Source organism: Sorex fumeus, unplaced genomic scaffold (genome assembly GCF_029834395.1).
Source record: "Sorex fumeus unplaced genomic scaffold, SorFum_2.1 ptg000047l, whole genome shotgun sequence".
Classification (NCBI taxonomy): domain Eukaryota; kingdom Metazoa; phylum Chordata; class Mammalia; order Eulipotyphla; family Soricidae; genus Sorex; species Sorex fumeus.
The window spans coordinates 27,650,039-27,671,559 of NW_026606104.1; the positions used below are offsets into that span (position 1 = coordinate 27,650,039).

The 21,521-nt window shown below is 39.7% G+C and overlaps 1 protein-coding gene and 1 non-coding gene across 2 annotated transcripts in view; both read left to right on the top strand.

Annotated features, from left to right (window-relative positions):
- The window catches only part of ERICH3 (glutamate rich 3), a 138,627-nt gene extending 117,318 nt beyond the window's left edge, over positions 1 to 21,309 (top strand). The window contains exons 13-15 of the mRNA XM_056123401.1: positions 14,015 to 14,140; positions 18,198 to 20,590; positions 21,222 to 21,309. Of these exons, the coding sequence (XP_055979376.1) occupies positions 14,015 to 14,140; positions 18,198 to 20,572 (2,501 nt within the window). The 3' untranslated portion in view covers positions 20,573 to 20,590; positions 21,222 to 21,309. The remainder of the gene's footprint in view (positions 1 to 14,014; positions 14,141 to 18,197; positions 20,591 to 21,221) is intronic.
- On the top strand, positions 17,267 to 17,339 carry TRNAK-CUU (transfer RNA lysine (anticodon CUU)). Its single transcript has one exon. It is a non-coding gene; the product is annotated as a tRNA-Lys (tRNA).
- Positions 21,310 to 21,521: the final 212 nt, after the last annotated feature.

Genomic DNA, 21,521 nt, shown 5'->3' on the forward strand with positions numbered 1-21,521 from the left:
CAAATCAATGAACAACAGGAGGACAGTGACAGTGACAGTGATGCTTATATCTGACGTAGCACTCTTCTCTGTGTACTGTGATTCTCTCACGTGGGTATTTCTTGCTCCAAAACAAAACAATTTTTCACATTTTGCTATAATGGATTTTAAAACGTGAATACTTTTCATGTCTGTGACGTATTTTTTAAATATTTTTTAATTGAATCACTTCAATATAGTTACAAAGCTTTCATGATTGAGTTTCAGTCATACAATGACTGAATACCCACCCCTCCACCAGTGTACATTCCCTAACACTAGTGTCCACATCTTTCAGCACACATCTCCTATCCCGAGCAATCCCTCCAATCATCATTAACTTAGTTGTCCCTTCTCTATCCCAACTGCCTTCTCTGCCAGCACCTGAAGCAGACTTCCAACCATAGACCAATCCTCCTGGCCCTTATCACTACCTTAAGAGCTGTTAAACCACTGGAATCTACATGTAGGAATTAAGAATATTTAATATTTTTCTTTCGATTCTCTTATTATCATGAGCTTTCTACCATGTGGAGGACACTGTGAATAATAAGAAATATGTAGGAGAAGATTCCTCCCTTAAAATATTCAAGGGAAGGCTTGGTGTACTGATAACTGGACACAAGTCAGTATGCATAATATAAAATCAGAAAACGTACAAATAATGTGGAGTTTTAAAGAAATAACTGTCCCATATTATTAAGAACATCCTGAAGATTTTTGTGAAGGACATGTTTGAGAAAGACTTGAATATGGACAGGAAGATAAAAGCTTTCTAGACAGTGAGGAGTAGTAAGAGGACTTGGCTTTCAAACTGTTATCGGAGTTAACTGTGAACAGTTGTGACAAACCTCAGCTCTCAGGCCAAATTTACCTCTTCACCAGCTCTTGATTGTGAGCTCAAACAACTTTTTATAGTTTAATGTGGTAAGGAAAAAATCAGAATAATAATGATATGTGGTAATAAATAATGGGTGTGGACATAAAAATGATATTTAATTTAATTTAATTATTTTTTATTTATTGAGTCACTGTGGGAAAAGTTACAAAGCTTTCAGTTTAAGTCTTGGTCATGCAATGATCAAACACATTTCTCTTCACCAGTACTTATTTTTCACCACCAAGAAACCCAAATATACCCCCCTCCCACCCCTCCCAATGTCTGTGAGGCAGATGAATTCTGATTAGCACTCTATCTACTTTGATTAGATTGATTGTTTTGACAAAAGATGAACCATTATTGTTTAGAGTTTACACCCCAAAATCAGACCTGCTGAAAAGGCATTGCTAAATAATTTGTTTTCTACAGCTGGTTATAAGAACCAAATGATATCCGCGCGATTTTGGATTTCTGATATTTTACTTACTAAGCCTGGAAGTATTTCTGCCGAGAGCAAGATAATTATGAGATTGGTTTCTGTGGCTCTGGAGGCATGGTGCCGTGGATTAACGCATAGTCCATTCACTTTTCTGCCACTAGTTGCTGGGCTCTGCATTAAGTTCTTGTGCTTCTGGAGCCATGGCTGTGCCCTTTAATTTAATTTTAACGTAAGAAAATAAGATTTTATTGAAACAAAACCCTACTTACTTACTAGCACAGTGTCAAAAGCTGCTTTTGCACTCCAAAGTAGTTAAGTAGAGAAGGGAGACCATGGACAACTAAGCCCTAAGAATTCCATTTTTGTTCCTTAAGAGAAAATTTGCTCCTGTCCTAGGGTTATACCACCAAGACCTCCAACATGTTCAAGAGGATATTTTCATGTATGAGTCAAACTTCTTATTAAAGTATAATCATTCTCCACCCCCCGCCCCGTGGTAATGAGGGACCATACCAGGGATTAAACCCAAAGCCTTCCACATATAAGACTTTGCTGTTTCCTTTTTCTAATGCATATCCTTTTATAAAGCAATTGACATTTTGGAGTCATGTATTTTGTGGTTAGGTTCTATACTTGGAATATATATAGTTGAGAAAAATTTGTACGACTTAAGATGCCAGGGGAAAGAGGTAGAGATACTGAAGTTTGGTAGTGACATTGAGATTGCTAATTAGTATTTATTTTATGTTCACTTTAGAAAATTAAATGGTTTACTTGGATTTCTGAGAGTAAACATATATATATATGTAAAGTTAAGTTATATATATATGTAAAGTTAAGATACACTTAGTGTAGTTATCATTATGTGATGAATGGAAAGGCAGAAATACTATACTAAGATCATGTAAGCTGGAAGATGAAAGTGCATAAATTTATTTGTTTTTCCGAATACAGTGAGAAATCTACCTTTCTGACCTATACATTTTAAATAGTGAATTTTCTTTTTATAAAGGCAGGTTCAACACCAGGAGCATGGTTGGTTGGTAATCACTGTATTACTTTCATCCCGTTGTTCATTAATTTGCTTTAGCGGGCACCAGTAGTGTCTCCATTCATCCCAGCCCTGAGATTTTAGCAGCTTTTCGTTACTCATCTTTACCAATGCTGCCGTATTGGAGGCTCTTTTAGGGTCAGGGTAATGAGACCCGTTATTGTTACTGTTTTTGGCATATCGAATGTGTCATTGGGAGCTAGCCAGGCTCTGCTGTGCGGGCAGGATACTCTCGGTAGATTGCTGGGCTGGTTGGTAGTTATTTTTTATTCTTTCTGACCCGGGGCAGAGGAGGGAAAACCAAGCAAAATTTTACTACTGGACCATTTAGTTCAATTCACTGCTTGTGATGTTTTTCAGGCCTGATGGTGCTGGGACTTAGTGAGCTGGAAGCATTTAGGATTCTCTAGGGCTACCCCTGGCAGAGCTTGGGAAGCTATCAGATGCTGGGAATAGAACCTGGGTCATAGAAAGAATGCAAGGCATCAAAGAAGACCATACCTTCTGGTCCCCTTGCATCTTTTTAAGCTCTAAAATGTGCATCATCTTATATTTCTTTTTTCATTAACAGCTTATAAAATATTTAGAAGTTGAGAAAAGTAGCTTTATAAAAGTTAGCCAAATAGCATGCAAAAAAATGGCTTTCTGTACCTCAACTTTTGGATTCTAAAAAGTTATGTTGTCAAATACATTTTCTGAGTTTCTTAATTTTATACTATAGCCACCTTCACATTAGACAATCTTTTTTTTTCTTTTTGGGTCACACCCAGTGATGCTCAGGGGTTACTCCTGGCTCTGCACTCAGGAATTACTCCTGGCGTGCTTGGGGGACCATATGGGATGCTTGGAATCGAACCTGGGTCGGCCACCTGCAAGGCAAATGCCCTACCTGCTGTGCTATTGCTCCAGCCCCTATAGATAATCTATTGACTGTATTGACTGTATTATCCCATACTGTGACTTTACATAATGTGAATATCTTCCTTTTCCTGGAAATTTTCACTTTTTCTTTATTACTAGTGGTACACCAGTATCTTATTACCAATGTAACTTCAAACTTATGCTTATTTTCTTAGGCAAAGTGCCAAGAATCAAAGTTTATAGACACTTAAAAAAAAAGATTTAGTTTTTTGGGGGGGATTTAGAGGGGTGCACACTCAGTGGTGCTCAGGGGCCACATCTAGCTCTCTGCTGGAGACACACATGGCAGTACTCGGAGGAACATATGCAGTAATGGGGACTGAATCATTGTCACAACTGCAGCTGCATGTATGACAAGTGTCCTAACCACTACTATTTCTTTGGTCTCACAATTGTAAGTTTCTTGATAATTTTTTCTAACAAAAGATTTGTTGAAAAGTTTAAGGACTATGAACAAAATGAAATGAGACTTCCTGTTTTCCTTGCCATCTTCTTTTTTTTTTTCTCAGAGAATAACTGTGGATAAAGTTATTTTTTGTGCATTGCTCCAAAAATTTTCTCGCTTTATAGAAATACATTTCTATTCATACATTTTATATATATGTTGCTTTTACATGTAGATGAAATATATATATTGTTTGGTAGTTATTCACAACACTTTTTTTTTTTATTTATTTATTGAATCACTGTGGGAAAGGTTACAAAGCTTTCAGGTTTATGTCTCAGTCATGCAAATATCAAACACATTTCCCTTTACCAATACTTATTTTTTCCCATGAAGAACCCCAATAAAACCCCACCCCCCACCCCTCCCCGTCCCTGTGAGGCAGATGAATTCTAGTTAACACTCTATCCGCTTTGATTAGATTGTTTCAATAAAAGATTCACCACTATTATTTAGAGTTTACCCCCCCCCCCCAAATCAGACATGCTATGCTGAAAAAGCATCGTGAAGTGATTTGCTTTCTCCAGCTGGGTTCAAGAATTAAATGTTGGTTTTGGATTTCTGCTATTTTACTTATTGACCCTGGAAGTATTTCTACTGAAAGTCAGATAGTTAAGAAATTGGTTTCTGTGTTCTGGAGTCGTGGCCGTGCTGGAGAGCCGCTCGTGGGGGGCAACTGGTGGCCTCGGTAGGGCGTGAAGGGCGGAGCGAAACGCCCCCCTTCCCATGAGGTTTTAGTCGCCCCCACACTCCCGGCTCATACCTGCTGTCCACAAGGCTCCCATGTGGCCGCCATCTTTCTTTCCAGAGAGGAGAGGGCGAATGGGGCAACACCCTTTCCCCTCCGGCAGACTTGATGGGCTGGATCAACGCATAGTCCATTCACTTTTCTGCTCCAAGCTGCTGGGTTCTGCATTAAGTCCTTGTGCTTCTGGGGCCATGGCCGTGCTGGAGAGCCGCTCGTGGGGGGCAACTGGTGACCTCGGTAGGGCATGAAGGACGGACCGGAACGCCCCCCGACCCATGAGGTTTTAGTCGCCCCCACTCCCCCGGCTCATACCTGCTGTCCACAAGGCTCCCATGTGGCCGCCATCTTTCTTTCCAGAGAGGAGAGGGCGAATGGGGCAACACCCTTTCCCCTCCGGCAGACTTGATGGCCTGGATCAATGCATAGTCCGTTCACTTTTCTGCTCCAAGCTGCTGGGTTCTGCATTAAGTCCTTATGCTTCTGGGGCCGTGGCTGTGCTGGAGAGCCGCTCGTGGGGGGCAACTGGTGACCTCGGTAGGGCGTGAAGGACGGACCGGAACGCCCCCCTTCCCATGAAGTTTTAGTCGCCCCCACACCCCCAGCTCATATCTGCTGTCCACAAGGCTCCCATGTGGCCGCCATCTTTCTTTCCAGAGGGAGGAGGGCGGAAGGGAGCAACACCCTTTCCCCTCTGGGCAGAAATGATTGCCTGGATTAACGCATAGTCCTTTCACTTTTCTGCTCCAAGCTGCTGGGTTCTGCATTAAGCCCTTGTGCTTCTGGGGCTGTGGCCGTGCTGGAGAGCCGCTCGTGGGGGGCAACTGGTGACCTCGGTAGGGCGTGAAGGACGGACCGGAACGCCCCCCTTCCCATGAGGTTTTAGTCGCCCCCACACCCCCGGCTCATACCTGCTGTCCACAAGGCTCCCATGTGGCCGCCATCTTTCTTTCCAGAGAGGAGAGGGCGAATGGGGCAACACCCTTTCCCCTCCGGCAGACTTGATGGCCTGGGTCAATGCATAGTCCGTTCACTTTTCTGCTCCAAGCTGCTGGGTTCTGCATTAAGTCCTTGTGCTTCTGGGGCCGTGGCTGTGCTGGAGAGCCGCTCGTGGGGGGTGACTGGTGACCTCGGTAGGGCGTGAAGGACGGACCGGAACGCCCCCCTTCCCATGAGGTTTTAGTCGCCCCCACACCCCCGGCTCATACCTGCTGTCCACAAGGCTCCCATGTGGCCGCCATCTTTCTTTCCAGAGGGAGGAGGGCGGAAGGGAGCAACACCCTTTCCCCTCTGGGCAGAAATGATTGCCTGGATTAACGCATAGTCCTTTCACTTTTCTGCTCCAAGCTGCTGGGTTCTGCATTAAGCCCTTGTGCTTCTGGGGCTGTGGCCGTGCTGGAGAGCCGCTCGTGGGGGGCAACTGGTGACCTCGGTAGGGCGTGAAGGACGGACCGGAACGCCCCCCTTCCCATGAGGTTTTAGTCGCCCCCACACCCCCGGCTCATACCTGCTGTCCACAAGGCTCCCATGCGGCCGCCATCCTTCTTTCCAGAGAAGAGAGGGTGAATGGGGCAACACCCTTTCCCCTCCGGCAGACTTGATGGCCTGGATTAACGCATAGTCCTTTCACTTTTCTGCTCTAAGCTGCTGGGTTCTGCATTAAGTCCTTGTGTTTCTGGGGCTGTGGCCGTGCTCCAAACTTAACTCTGACTTTCAGGGAGAAAGATTGGGTGGTTTACTTCTCATTGATCACTTTGTATATAGAGAGATGTCGCGCGGCCGCGTAAGCGGCTGCGCGGTTTTGAGAAAAAGTCCTCGTTCCCGCATACTCGAGCTGTGTTTGTAGAGGCTTCTGGTCACCGGGGTTCCATCTGGGGGAGGCGAGATGCGGCGCCTACTCCATCTGGAACTTGCGGGTGAACTTGGCTCTTTTTGGAACCTGTTTTTTCTTTTTTTTTTTTCCTCCGGGATCCCGCACCCTCCATGTGTTCTTTCTCTTATGCTTAAGGCTTCAAAGATGGCGCTGGGGGGCGGGCTGTGGGCATGACTTCCGGAATCAGAGGTTACCTGGGAGGTGTAGTTCGGCAGATTTGAGAAAAAGTCCTCGTTCCCGCATACTCGAGCTGTGTTTGTAGAGGCTTCTGGTCACCGGGGTTCCATCTGGGGGAGGCGAGATGCGGCGCCTACTCCATCTGGAACTTGCGGGTGAACTTGGCTCTTTTTGGAACCTGTTTTTTCTTTTTTTTTTTTCCTCCGGGATCCCGCACCCTCCATGTGTTCTTTCTCTTATCCACAACACTTTTAATACAGTTTTTCTTGTTCTTTTTGAATATTGTTCTTTTTTAAATATTTTTCCACATCAGTATATGCTATAACTACTTTTATTCTCATTTACTGTATGTTAGGGCTGTATTTTTTTCTCATTTACTGTACGTTAGGACTGAAGCGATAGCACAGTGGGTAGGACATTTGCCTTGCACGCAGCCAATATGGTCGACCCGAGTTTGTTTCCTCCGCCCCTCTCGGATAACCGGCAAGCTACCAAAAGTATCTCGCCCCCACAGCAGAGCCTGGCAAGCTACCCTTGATGTATTATATTCAATATGCCAAACACAGTAACAACGTCTCACGAAGGAGACGTTACTGGGCCCTGCTCGAGCAAATCGATGAACAATGGGAGGACTGTGATTGACTGTATGTTATTTTATTGTATTACCTTGGTGTTTTCTAGCTTTGCAAACTGCCTTCTGTGCAAGAACTGATATGTAATTTTTAGGGCAAAACATCGGAGAGCCCGGCAAGCTACCGAGAGTATCTCTCCCACATGGCAGAGCCTGGCAAGCTACCTGTGATGTATTCGATATGCCAAACACAGTAACAACAAAGTCTCCAATGGATACGCTACTGGGCCCGCTCGAGCAAATCGATGAAGAATGGGAGGACAGTGACAGTAACAGTGACAGGGCAAAACATCCCAAGAGATAGAGAGTAAAATAAAAAAATAAGACTATGTAAAATATCCAAAATAATGTAGAAATATTAAAACTTCAAGATGAGTAGATATATTCACAGAATATTCAATAGAATATATTCACAGAAGGTAATGTAATATAGTCTTAAATAGTTAAAGTAACAGGTTAAAATAAATAACATTCTAAAGATTCTTAAACTTTTCTAAAAATTTTTCTAGTGAAATTTTAAATTTGTATATTTTGCTTGAATCTGTGATTAAAATGAAAAGGGGACTGAGATCATTTTTAGGCTATTTTATATCTGTATAGTGAAATGATTTTTCATTAGACTTAGAATAAAAATTGTGATTAAATTAATAGGTTTGTAGGCTAAAATACAATTAATGATATTTTGTGGTTCCTAAGATAATATAACTTTATCAGAATTGTTTTTACTTAAAATCATAGCAGAAGTTAGTAAAAACACTATATCTAAAACCTTTGTTTTTCAAGTTGATGCCATAAAATATTTTTGCTTTCCTTATGATTTATAGTGTCTCACTTATTGGGCTTTTGTATAATCCACCAAAAATAAAAGTAAATGAATATAAAAGATATATTATATATAATAAAGTAAATAAATGAAAATATTATAATTGCTAACAACAATAAGATAATGTCCTTGGGAGATAATTTGGCATTACAGGGCATAGTGTAATTTTAATGTGTTTATATTTCTTTGTTGTTTTCTTTAAGTTGTCTTAATGCACTGTAATACATTCTTTGCAATATTTTAATACTTCACTGATATTAAAATGGAGGTACATTAATGTTTGGTTTTAATATAATTTATACATTATGAATATGAAATTAAGAATAGACTATCTTAGTATAAAATACATAAAAGATAAATAGAATTAAGCATTTTATACTTTTTTCAATCTGGAGATGTCATAGGGTTTGGGTAGGTAAAATAAACTTAATGTTATAACTAAAGCAAAATGCAATTTTGTATCATGAAATCAGGATAAAATGACCCTGGTGAACATGAAAATCATGTAGTAGGAGATGCAGGCTAAATACAATTTCTGAGTGAATTGCAGATACTAGTAGTTTGTTCCAGTAGATTTCTTACATCAATGAAAATACTTGCTGGGCATCTGCTTTATGCAGCTCACTGTCAAGAGTGGGGACATAATGAAATTCTTGCCTATGTGGAGTTTATATTCTAAGGAAAGATAGGCTTAACCAAAAAAACAAACAAACAAAAAAAAAACAAAAAAAAAACACCACACACACACTGGGCTCTTTGGATCTCCTGTTAGAAAAAAATCAGGCTAACAGGATTGAGTGATGGCTAAAAAAAGTAGTATTTTAGGGATGGCCTCTCTGATGGAGGGACAATTTGAGCAGAGAAGTGAGAGAAGAGCAGGAGTAAGTCCCTCTAGTAGCACTGTAACACTGTCCTCTCATTGTTCATCGATTTGCTTGAGCGGGCACCAGTAATGTCTCACAACAAACTGTGAGACTTGTTACTGTTTTTGGCATATTGAACACATCACGGGTAGCTTGTCCTGTGGGCGAGATACTCTTGGTAGCTTGCTGGCTCGGGTAGACCACATGCAAACGCCCTACCTGCTGTGCTATTGCTCCAGCCCAAGTCCCTCTAGCATCTGAAACAAAGAGCACGTGGAGCAGAAGGAACAGCAAATGAAAACACTGAAATCTGAGTGCATAGTTACAGAGTGAGGATCTGTAAAAGGAAAAGGAAACCATTGTTACAGTAGCAGTATGGATAAGCCAGAAAGATGCAACATGAGGCCAGAGGAAGAAACTTGAAGGTGCTGGACAGGATTTTATTCTGTGTTGGGACTCCATGGAAATGTTTAAGTATAGAAATGACATGATTTGAAAATTTTGAAAAGATTATTTTGACTAGTGCCTGGAGGGTAGACTTCAACTTATCTTGGAATAGCTGTGAGCTTGAGTTTGCAATTTTCTCTTTTTAGATATTATATACACATTTTTTTTTTGTGATCCACATTTCAAAGTCACACAGAAACATCTTTACTGTGTAGCAGATGATGTTAGTCATGAATTTTGTCATGGAGAGTTGTTGGGAAGATAATTGATTAGGTACAAGAAGAATGATCAAAGCACAGGGATAGTTTTCAAGGTAACAAGGAACTTGAGATAAATGCACATTGGTTCTTATTCTGCTTTTATGACCTTATATTCTTAAAATTTAAATGAAAATTTCTTGGTTAAACTTTGTTCTGATATTATAAATTACTCAGGAGTATTAGCTTGTTTCAAGTTAGGATCATTTCTTATTTTACCTACTGAATTGAAAACTATCCTTGCAACATGTTTTAATTATTAAATTATTAGCTACAGAAATAATTGGTGGAAATTGGGAGAGTGTCACCAGGAATATAATGGCTTTCATTATAGGGGGAAATTTAAATCCATCACTTCTTTTTGAAAATCATATAAAAAGGTATCAAAAACTTCTAAAAAATCATGTACTAGGATTGTAGAAATAGTACAATGATTATTAAAGCACCTACTTAGCTTGCATGAGGCTGACTCCTGGCAACACATATGGTCCCAAAACCCCATCAGAAGTGATCGCTGAGCACAGAGACAGGAGTGAGCCCAAAACAAATCACTTGATCACTTAACTTCCCGTTACTCATCGATTTGCTCAAGTGGGTGTAACATCTCCATTCATCCCTGTCGCGTGCTAGTGTACCCCAATGGCATCTGTTCATTTTAGGAACATGAAGAGCCTTAAACTGATCATTCAGGGTCTTGATGAAGAAGTCTGACCATCTTATAGGTGGGCAGCCATGTGGTCTTTTGATGTCCCATGGAATCCAGTCAGTAACAGCTCTAGTCCAGCGGTCATCTCCAAATCTCATTATGTGTCCAGCCCATCTGATTTCTGATGCCTTGGCAAATGAGACAGCGTCCCTGATTCTTGATTGTTGATGGAGGTCGGAACTCCGGATTCTTTCTCTCATTTGAGTGAAATGTGATACTAGATACAATGGGTCTCATTCCCCCCTTCCCAAAACAAAAGCAAACAGAAATTATGATATCTGTTTATTTTCTGATTTATAAGTTACACTAGTGGTGCTCAGGGACTATTCCTGGTTTTATGCTCAGGTGTGACCCCAGGGGGGTTGGGAGAGACTATGTGTAGTCAGTGATTCAAAGCACTGTGGGATATAAGACAACAGTCTTAATCCCTTCTGTACTATCTTTTCTGGACAAAATCATGCTTTTTAATCCAGCAATTATAATTCCAGAAATTTCTCCTTAGGGAATAGTTTGAAATAAAAAAATTAACATACAGGGTATTTCAAATAACATAAAAATGGAAATACATCAATAAAAAAATGCCAGGTAATTGCTTAATCAATTTCAGTTAAAACCTTATCGGAATATCTTGTGCAGTTATTGAAGAATACTTTTTATTTGATAACATATGTCGAAGCAGATAGACTATATTTCCAACTGAAAAAGATGAGATGCAAACAGACATCTATAGTAAATGTAAAGTAAAAATAAATACTTAGAGATATTATCAAAATTTTGACTTACAGTTCTCTCTGCATAGTGAAACTAGAAAAATTTTGTTTTATGGTCTTTTAGAATCTTTTCAAGATTTAGGAGAAATACAGTGTATATTATTTTAAAATGTGATTTCCTTTTAAAATCTAATATTCTTAGTTAAAAATATTTTCGTATTAAAATCTTCAAATAACCTCTGTCATTTGAATGGAAAAGTTCTCTTCCTGCATGAGTCCCATCCATTTTGCTACTAAAATGTGAGAACTGACAATTACCTTTGCTTTTAATGGTCACCTTTATAGAGCGGTAAAGGAGAGGAGTCTTGAGGGATGAAGGGCTAAATCACTGAGGAAACAAAGTGATGTGTGACAGAGCAGGTACCAGAGTCTCAGCATGCACAGTCATCAGTATTATGGGTGGAAAATGGTCAAGGTTAGACACTGGCCATGCTCTTGCTTTAAAGTTTTCATTTCAGAAGAACATCTGAGAAAAAAAAATGACCAAGTGAGGCCTCTTTCTTTTTGGTCTTAAACTTAGTAAGTCCTTGATGCTCTAACCAGGGTCCTATTCTTGCTGCATCTGAGTCAGGCAATGCCTAACTGTACAGGCTCTCATCTACTTCCAAAGACTAACACTCCAGGGGCAAGCCAGCACGAGTGGGCAAGTGGTGAGTACAGTCCAGAGGCAGAGGGACTATAAACTTCACTGTCAATTCAGAGTGGGTTGTAATTTTTAGATCACTCTAGTCTTTTTTGGCTTTTTAGCAGTCTTTGGTTCAATAGATGCTAATTGTTTATTTTAGTATTTATTATTTTTATTGCAAGCCATATTTCTTTATAACCCATAGACTACTTAGAACCCCCTAGGTGTCTTATTGGTTTTTCTTCTTTATTTTGGGGACACACCTGGAAGATCTTAGGCTTACTACTGGCTCTCTGCTTGGGGATCACTAATGGCAGTACTAAGGGGACCTTTTATTGTTTCTTATGAAACAAAATTTCGTGTAATTGCTAAGAAATCAGACTGCCTCCCATCTCCCTTTTCTATAATCCTTGGTAGTTCATTTGCACAGTCAGCCAAGAATATTTACATGCAAAATCTAAAAACACTGCTTATTTTAAATTCTATAGTTATGCAGTGTTAATGTTATTACAGTGAATAAGATGATATTTAATTTATACATACTATTTTTACTAAGTTTCTAAAATAAAGGCTCATTTAATGAGGAGCTCTAATTTAATTACCACAAGTATATGTTTTTAAAGTAATTATTGCAAAATCTTTTTGATTTGGCATATTGATTAAAAGAGGAAAATGGATGCTCAAATATGCTTTTAAAAGAATGCATTTGAACTATGTTGTGGCTCTTTAATTTTCTTGCTGTCCTCTTAAAATTAATAAAGTCATTCAACTTCCTTCAAGGGCCACAAGAAGCAGATGTTTTTATCTTTAAAAAATTATTATTAGGCATCATGATTTAAAATACTCTTGATGACAAAATTTCACGCATACAATATCTACTATACTCTTCAAAAGAGTGTCCTGTTGAAAAGGGTTTTGTGCGTAAAACATTCCAGCACCACACCCTTCACCAGAATGCCTGCTTCCTCCAACAATTGTCCCAGTGTCCTTCTTTTGCCATACTATACTATTTTTAAATACAAAGAGATCAGTAACTATCACTGAACAATTCACTTTAAGTTGGGCAAGAAATCGTGTTCTAGCTCTGTTTTCTTTGAAGTATAATCTTTGAATCAATAGACTTATTTGAGAGAGGGGAGGAGTGAGAAAGGAAGGAAAGGTTAAAGATAATATATTCTTATTTAGGAAGATGTAGTTATCTAGGCATACTTTTATTTGAGTGTTTGTTAATCAGAAAGTATAATAATAGCCGGTTATAGATTTCAGGTCTTAGGTCATCAGAAAATAGGTATAGACAGGGAGGTCTCAGAAACTGAAGACATACTTGACATTAGGATGCTGCCTATAATCTAACTAACTGGCTTAATAGGAATAGATCTGTTCTTCATAATCACCACCATCAACATCACTACTATTAAGTTCACCGGGATTTGATAATTAGTGAAGATAAGTGTAGTCTACATATATTATTTCATTTAATCCTCTCCCAAAAGAATAAATACTCTTTTGGGGGGGAGATGGGGTTGGGCACACATGGTGATGCTCGGGGCTTACTATTGTCTCTGCCTTAAGGAATAACTGCCAGTGAATTCAGAGAACAATATGGGGGTAACAGAATTGAACCCTGGTCTGCAGCATGCCACGCAAGGTTCTTATTGTACTAGTGCTCCAGTACCAAGCAGAGATTCTTTTTGATGGGTTACTAAGGCTGAAGCTTAGGTGAAAGATCTAGCCCTACAGTTGGAAAAATTAGTTCAGAATATGGAATTTGAACCAAGTTATTTATAATTATGAACTTAGTTCTATAGAAATAGTTCCAGAAAAGGAGAAAATTCTACAACAGCTATTACTGTCACAATTTTAGGAACAGGGCAGTAGCATTTTTTCCCCTCTATACACCCAGAGTACAGGGTCAAATCACTAAAATCTACTAATGGATTAAATGCTCATAGTGTAGTTATCTTTGATCGGTCTAGCAATTTAAAAGATCAGTGATTATTAGTGTCATAAATGTCATAACACATTTCAAGAGAGGAAAAGGCAAGTAACCTGCTTTTTCAATCATTACATTGCATGTGCATTTTACAAATCTGTCACTGCTATGACTTGTCTTTTTTTAAAATGAAAATATTTCTTTGCATGAATTTCTTTGTGATCTATTGTGTTTTCCTTTTTAAATCATAGCCTGGGCACTGTTTAATCTTACAGCTCTTAAAAAACAAGGTCATATTTTAATGTGATGCTTTTAAATCAATATCACTTGCTGAAATGATGCAAAAGAGCTCAGCAACGTCCCCGTGGCTTTTTTCATACCTCTTGATGTTTTATGTGATTTCCAATCAGTTGGACAGATAATATCTGAAGCCTTGGAATCTAGCTGCCATAGCTACTATGATACTGAGCCTGGTGTTAGCCTTACAGATGATGGAAAGGATCACTCGATGAAGCCAGAGACTGACACAGGTTCAGGTAAGGTCACTTTGCCACCTGGGAAAAACCTTCAGGATTTCTTTGCAAAAGACAACACAATTGTCATTTTTCACCTTCTCCTTTTTCCCGGGCTGGAGCGATAGCACAGCGGTAGGGCATTTGCCTTGCATGCAGCCAACATGGCCAACCTGAGTTCGATTCCTCCGCCCCTCTCGGAGAGCCCAGCAAGCTACCGAGAGTATCTCACCTGCAGGGCAGAGCCTGGCAAGCCCCCCGTGACGTATTCGATATGCCAAACACAGTAACAACAAAGTCTCCATTGGAGACGTTACTGGGCCCGCTTGAGCAAATCGATGATCAACGGGAGGACCTTTACTTTACTTTACTTCCTTTTTCCCATTTTTATTCTCCTTTCAACGAATAATTGATGACTGGAGGTGGTTATTGTATGGGGCCAGATTAATAGTAAAATGGGAAGGGAATTTTCCATGCACCCAGCTGACCCGGGTTTGATTCCCAGTAGCCCACATGGTCCCCCAGTCCCTGACAGGAGTGATGCCTGAGCACAGAACCAAGAGTAAACCCCAAGCACTGCCAGATTTGGCCCAAAAACAAACCAAGGAAAAGTGACATTGTATATGAATAACATTTTTCCTTTTAGAGTACATTGCACATAGGATGCAAGAAAATGACTTTTGATTATAACAAAATAATGATAGGAATGTGCAAATCAGCTTATTTCATGGCTTGTCTCCTAGTTGAAAAGGTAGGAGGATTTGCCTAATTGACCAGTTGAAAGTATGAAGAGCAATGGCCCATTTCACAGTAATTTATTTGGACTTCATATTTTTTTTAATTAGGAGAAATTTATTTTCTTCAGCATATGCCTGACTGGATTTTGATGATGAGTGTTCCAGCTGCAAGGATGCCAATTAGAGTCACTCATGGGCCATGATGCATACTTATCTAGTCAAACTACCTGGCTCTTTGAAGTCAGGTTTTCCCATATTTATTGAATCATTTAAAATACTCTGACTTGGATATGTGTTTTGAGAAGCTGTTCACCTTATTCATCTCATGTCCACTTTACTCCCATTTTCTATTTTTGGTGATAGCCGTTAAACACAATGGTGTGTTTGAGACTTTACCCTCTTTTCAAATAAAGAAATTAGTAAGCTTTAGTTTCATCAATACTGGCAGAAGGTGCTAGATTCCTGAGTCAGAGATAAAAGATATTCTGCTGTTTAATATCTGAATCTGTGCAGTCTCCCCAAACTTCCTCTTCACTCTGGCCATGTAGAGAGGTCTAGGTGACAACCAAGCAATAAAGATACTATAGCAGAGGGGAGCTCTTAACTTGAGAACCCATATCTTTTAGAGAGGGCAGCCATCAGAGTTCTAGTGCTCTACCCCTAACTACCTGCAATGCTGTCTAGTTATTGTTATTTATCAAATTAACTTTAAGAATATCTAATATGCTGTAAGCAGTGGGAGAAAAGCATGGAAGGACAATTTATTAGGCTCCTTATGTGCCAGACATTGTTGAACATTTGATGGTTTATTATCACAAGGGTTCTGTGAGTTAAGCATTGATGTTCCCTTTTTTATAGATAAGAGAACAAAAGATTAGAGAAGTGTTTTTCCCCAAGCTCATACATCTAGAAAGTGGCAGAGTTGGCCTTCTCACACAGGTCTTTGTTACTCCCAGATATACACTCATTCTACTAAAACAAACTACTCTGTGAATACTGCTAGCACTCCTATTATTTTTTAAAAGCCCAAAGAGTTATCATTATAAAAAGGAGACATATTTTAATACTGATAATGTTTTGTGAAAACTTTAATCATTCTTTTCCCCTTGTTTCAAGTGTGTGTGTGTGTGTGTGTGTGTGTGTGTGTGTGTGTGTGTTCCTATAATACTTCAGATGCCATTAGCTCTTTCTCCTGAAGTTTAGGCATACATATTACTCCATGATGTCTAGGAAATTTTATTCCCCCATTTTACAGAATTTTCTTTAATTAAGCTATAAATTTAGGGTTCTGCAAAAGAGGGGACAGAGTGTTTTTACATAAAGGACTTATTAGTATGTTTTCCATGAAGGAATTTGACTAGCAACAGATACACGATTACAAAGACTTGACATGTTCTCATTGTTTCCATTTGATTTTCTCTCCATTTGAGTAATAATGCAGTTAAATAAAATGAGCTGTTATCTTCTCAGGTGAATTGGCCACTTCTCAGGTGAATTCTCTGAGTGAACATTCAGTACTACTGTTTCCTTCAAGGATTACTAGGTACAATGTAGGAAAGAACTGCTGAGGACAATCTATGAAGGTCAACCCCAGCCCCCATTAATAGAACTGAAATTTCTATTTTATTCCTTCAAAAGAAACATCAAAAGTTGTCCTCTAAGTACATTTTTAAGGGAATTGTAATATCAGCTATTATTACCTTCAAAATGTTTTATTGTAGTCCTTGCAAGAGACCAAGGGAAAGCAAAAAGCATAGTCACATTTTTTTGTTAGGAGAGGAAATGGAACAATGACACAATCCTGGTTGAATTATTAGGATAGGGAAGAAATGAATAAGATGAGTGTTTGAGGCTTCTGGTAGATTGCTGGTGATGAGTTAGAGTGAAATGGCTAACCAAAAGCAGCAGCAAGAAAATAAGAAAGAAATGAAGAAGATATTTGCCTATCTTCATAAACTTACATAATTTGCAGAATGAATCGCTATGATAGCATATTTTATAACATCTCACCCAGTGTTTTCTATTAAAAATTATTGATAGAAACTCTTAAGGTGATCATGTTTGAAGATTCTATTTCCCAAATATTATTTTACAGTTGGAAAATGAAACATATTTTAGACATTTTGCAGAGTATGTCTTTATTCTTCATGAATTATGTCAAAAGAAATACATGTAATAAATGATAATGCATATCAACAATAAAAGTAAAGTAAAGGGCCCTCCCGTTGATCATCGATTTGCTCGAGCGGGCCCAGTAACGTCTCCATTGGAGATTTTGTTGTTACTGTGTCTGGCATATCGAATACTCTTGGTAGCTTGCCAGGCTCTCCGAGAGGGGCAGAGAAATCGAACTCGGGTCGGCCATGTTGGCTGCGTGCAAGGCAGATGCCCTACCCGCTGTGCTATCGCTCCAGCCTGGCTAGCTCAGTCGGTAGAGCATGAGACTCTTAATCTCAGGGTCGTGGGTTCGAGCCCCACATTGGGCGGTGTATATCAACAATATATGTAAATAATTTGATAATTTTTATTTTATATTTATTGATGTGTGTTGATTAATACACCCAGATTTTTATGGGAATTATCAATAAGAATTTATGAGGTACTTAAAAGAATGTTATTTATGTTGAAAATTGTCCTGGACTACATCTCTGTCTTGCTCTATGATCTCACTTTACCAAAGGAAAAACAGTTCTGAATGCAGACTGGGAGTTATTTTGACCTGTAGTGAAAATTAGGATCTTTAATAAAAAGTCTTACCTTGAGCTACAAAGTTATTTTGAGACAAATTTAGACATAGTAGCTTAAAAATGCAGAAGATAGCATATGGGATAATAATCAGCTCACATTGCATTGAGATTGTGATATTTAATCATATTCTGAAATCATATTTTAGTCAAGGACAGATATATTATGGTGCTATAGGGAGCAAAGAACAATTATTTGTACAAAGATATACTGCTTTTCTAATTGTATCTTTTTTCTACATTATAATTCTAATAAAAGTAGGAGATGTGTGTATGTGTGTGTAGGTGTGTGTTGATATTTGTGAAATTTAGTTTATTATTTTAAGACAGAGTTCCTTTCTTATTGTTTTCAACCTTTGTTCAATTTTTCTTGAATATCAATATGTCTGTTTAATTTGATAGCATCATGAAAAACAAGCATTAAATTATGGTATATATTCTACATGAAAGCATCATAACATCAAGGAAATGTTTTATATATAATGCCTTTTAATACCATTTATAAATCATTCATATATAAGCATTATATAATATTATATCTAACTCTTCCCTTGTCTTTTTATATCAAAGTAACTTTGTTTTCTAACCTTATTTTTATAGCACCAAGTAAGAATTTAGTGGTGGAAGAAAGGGCAGCATTCAGTTCAAACAAGGAATCTAAGCAAGTTGCATCAGAAATGTGTATACTAGAGAATAAAGAAGCAGTGCAGGAAAATGAAGTTTCCCAGCACATGACTGCTGACACAATAGAGGAAAAAGCAAATGCAGCACTATGGGAAAAGGCAGGGGATAATGAAACTCTGCTGGGAGAATGGAAGCCAAGCACAGAGAATTCAGCCTTAGCAGAAGAGTTTAGAGGGGAAAGAGAGATCCCTCAGGTTATAGCTTCTGATGTAGAAGCAGAAGGGGTGGGAAGTCTATTCAAAGATATATTAAGCCCAAAGGAAAAAGGCTCTGGAGGTTTGGAAGAAGATGAAGCCCCTGAACAACAGGACTTAATGCAAACAGTGCTGGAGACAGAGACAGTAATTTCTGAATTGGAACAGGGTTCAGAGAATACAGTTCTGGCAAACAAGGGGATAGCTCAGAGCTCAGAGCCTTTTCAGGAGGAAGAAGCATTAAGAGAAGAAGCGGTCTTGGAGTTGATAGAGGCAGAGAAGGAGAAGTATATGCATGAAGAAGTGCTTGAAAAACCAGATCAGGAGGATAGTGTAGTGGAAGCATCCACAGATCGAGAGAACTGGGGACCCATGGGAGACTTTGTATCCAGGGAAGACAAAGATTCAGAAGAGGCAAAACTGGAAAGTGGAGAGGAAACAGGCCAAGAAAGGAAGGAAGTTATGGGAAGGGAAATACTTTTGAGTATTTCACCTTCTGAGAAGACCCAGGAAACCCCTATGGGGAGTTTGAGAGAAAGCCATGAACAACTCTACATAGAAGAGGTGGCGAGGGAGGAAACTGAGACTGAGGCAGAGTCTCACAGAGAAGATGATAGGAAAGAAATGTTACCTGAGGAATTAGATGTAGCAAGAGAGAGAATGAAAATCGAGAGGTCAGAAATACCTTCAGTGGAAACTGAATCTGAGGAAGAAGAGGTGACAAGGGCAAGTGGATGTCAGGATAAGGACACTTTAGAAGAAGAGCAAAAGTTTAAAGAGGAAGAAGAGGAGACAGCGAAGGAAGGACATTCTGAGGAAGAGACACAAGTTCCCTCTGATAAGATGGAATCTGAGGGGCCCATTGGGACATTACAACTGACTGAAGATGTAGGGTATCAAGGAGAAGACTCACTGAATGAGAAAGGGGTGACAATGTTTGAAGCTGCCCCTGGGTTTGAAAAATCACTGAAAAATGCAACAACTCTGAGGAGAGAGGAAGAAGGGGAAAGACTGAGGGAAGATAGTGACACAGGGCACCAAGGTAGAGCAGAGCTGTGTCTTGGGGAGAAGGTGACTCCTCCAAAGCAAGAAGTGGGCTCAGGTTCAGAGGGTGAAAGTGTGTTAGATGCTCCTGAAAATGAGCCAGCAGGAAAGACAAAGGCACCTGAAGGGAAGCCCATTGCCACAGATGAGGCTCATGAGGCTCAGGAGTGCACAGCTACAGGTCAAGATGGTTTCTCAGGACAGGAGGGAAGGGAAAAAGAAGGGCCTTTACAGGGCTCACAATTAATGGGAGTCATGACAACAACCCAAGAAGCCATTCCTGAGGAATATTCCATGATGGTAATAAAGTCAAGTGTAGACATCGTAGGTGAGGCTGAGGAGAAGGAAGAGAACGTGAAGGAGGTAGATGAAAAGTTCCAAATGGGGACAGGAGAGGTGAAGGAGAACCAGAAAGGAGAAGAGAGCTTCTCAGAAGGAGTGACAGTGGCTGAAGATCTCCACCAAGGAGGAGGAGTGGCAGCGGCTGAAATGGCCACAGAAAAGAGAGAGGTGTTGGCAGATTTGAAAACGGTTGAGGAGAAAACAGAAGCAAATAAAGCCTCCTCCTTTTCAGATGTTGCTGAAGAGGAAACTTGGGACACGGTAGGAAAAACAGCAGCTGTGAAGAAGGTGGCAGTAGAGGAAATAGCCCTGAGTGAGGAGGAGGTGCCGGTGGTGGAGGAGGTGCCCACAACTGGGGCACAGGGGAGTGGAGTGGGGACTCTAGTAGAACCTTCAAATGAGGAAGGGAATGTCCCACCACTAAAACATGATCAGAAGGGACAGGAAGCGGAAACCAGGCTGCAGGCAGAGTCGGCAGCAGAGAAGACAGGAACAGGTTGCTGCGATGGGTGGCAGGAGTCGGGAGCAGCAGTGGAATTCAGATCAGGGTTATCCAAAGAGAGAGAGTCAAAGCTGAATGGAGAGAGTCCACAGGATGAAGAAACTCTTCTTATAGAGGCCAATTTCACTGGAACCCCAGAGAAGATAAAGCATGCGGTTCAAAAAGAAAGTGATACCACAGATGTTTCCCTGAACAACACGGAGGCTTAAGAGACTCTGTGGCAGATGGTGAGTTTGATCCTTTTGTTGGTTTAAGCAGGTACCACACCCAGCAGTTCCTTCCTCTTTGTGCTGGCTCATCTCTTCATCATCATTGTGTACACAGACACATAAAGGCTTCAGTTCTGTAATGGTAGCCCTCAAATCCATCAAGAAGACAGGTAACTTGGAGGATGGGGCCCAAACAACACAGGAACCCCTCTCTGAAACCCGCTGCAAGCCTCATTCTCTAAAATAGAGCCCTTTCTCCCTCCCAAGGGTCCCAAAGATGAAAAACAGAAAATGTGCCACAGAGATTTACCACAGAAAGTAAGCCCATTCAGTGTTTAAAAGGGAGGCTATGCTATTCTATCTGTAATAGATTCTAAGTCTTTATTCCTACCTAAGTGTCATATATATATATATATATATATATACCTGTATGTACAATACAGGTACAATATAGTTTATATATTGTAATATAAATGTATATAAAATATATTTGTATTTGCAAATACAGAAGATATTTGAATGTAAAAATTGCCATTTTAGCATTTTCTTACTCCTGCTATATCCTTGATATTATCATAATTAAGAATGCACAGTTTCTATGTCCTGAGTAATTATTATTATATTTTAACTCTGCTATTTTGTTTTTCAGGAAATTTTAAAGATGTCTTCTTGAAAAATCAAATACCAGAGAAAGACTCATTCAAGGATCTTGCCAAGACTTTGATTTTCTTTCTTTTCTTCTTTTTCCTTTTTGTGTGAATTAGTTTCCCATCTGTCCATGCTGACCAGAAGCATAGTGAGCATCTTTAGAGTAATGGGATAGATCTGCAGCCCCCTCCTAGGACTAATGGTTTCAAAGGAATAACCAGGAGACTGTGATATACTCAACAGATCCACATGATTGATTTGTACAAAGGTTGCCTGAAAGGGCCAACCAAATGATGGTGAA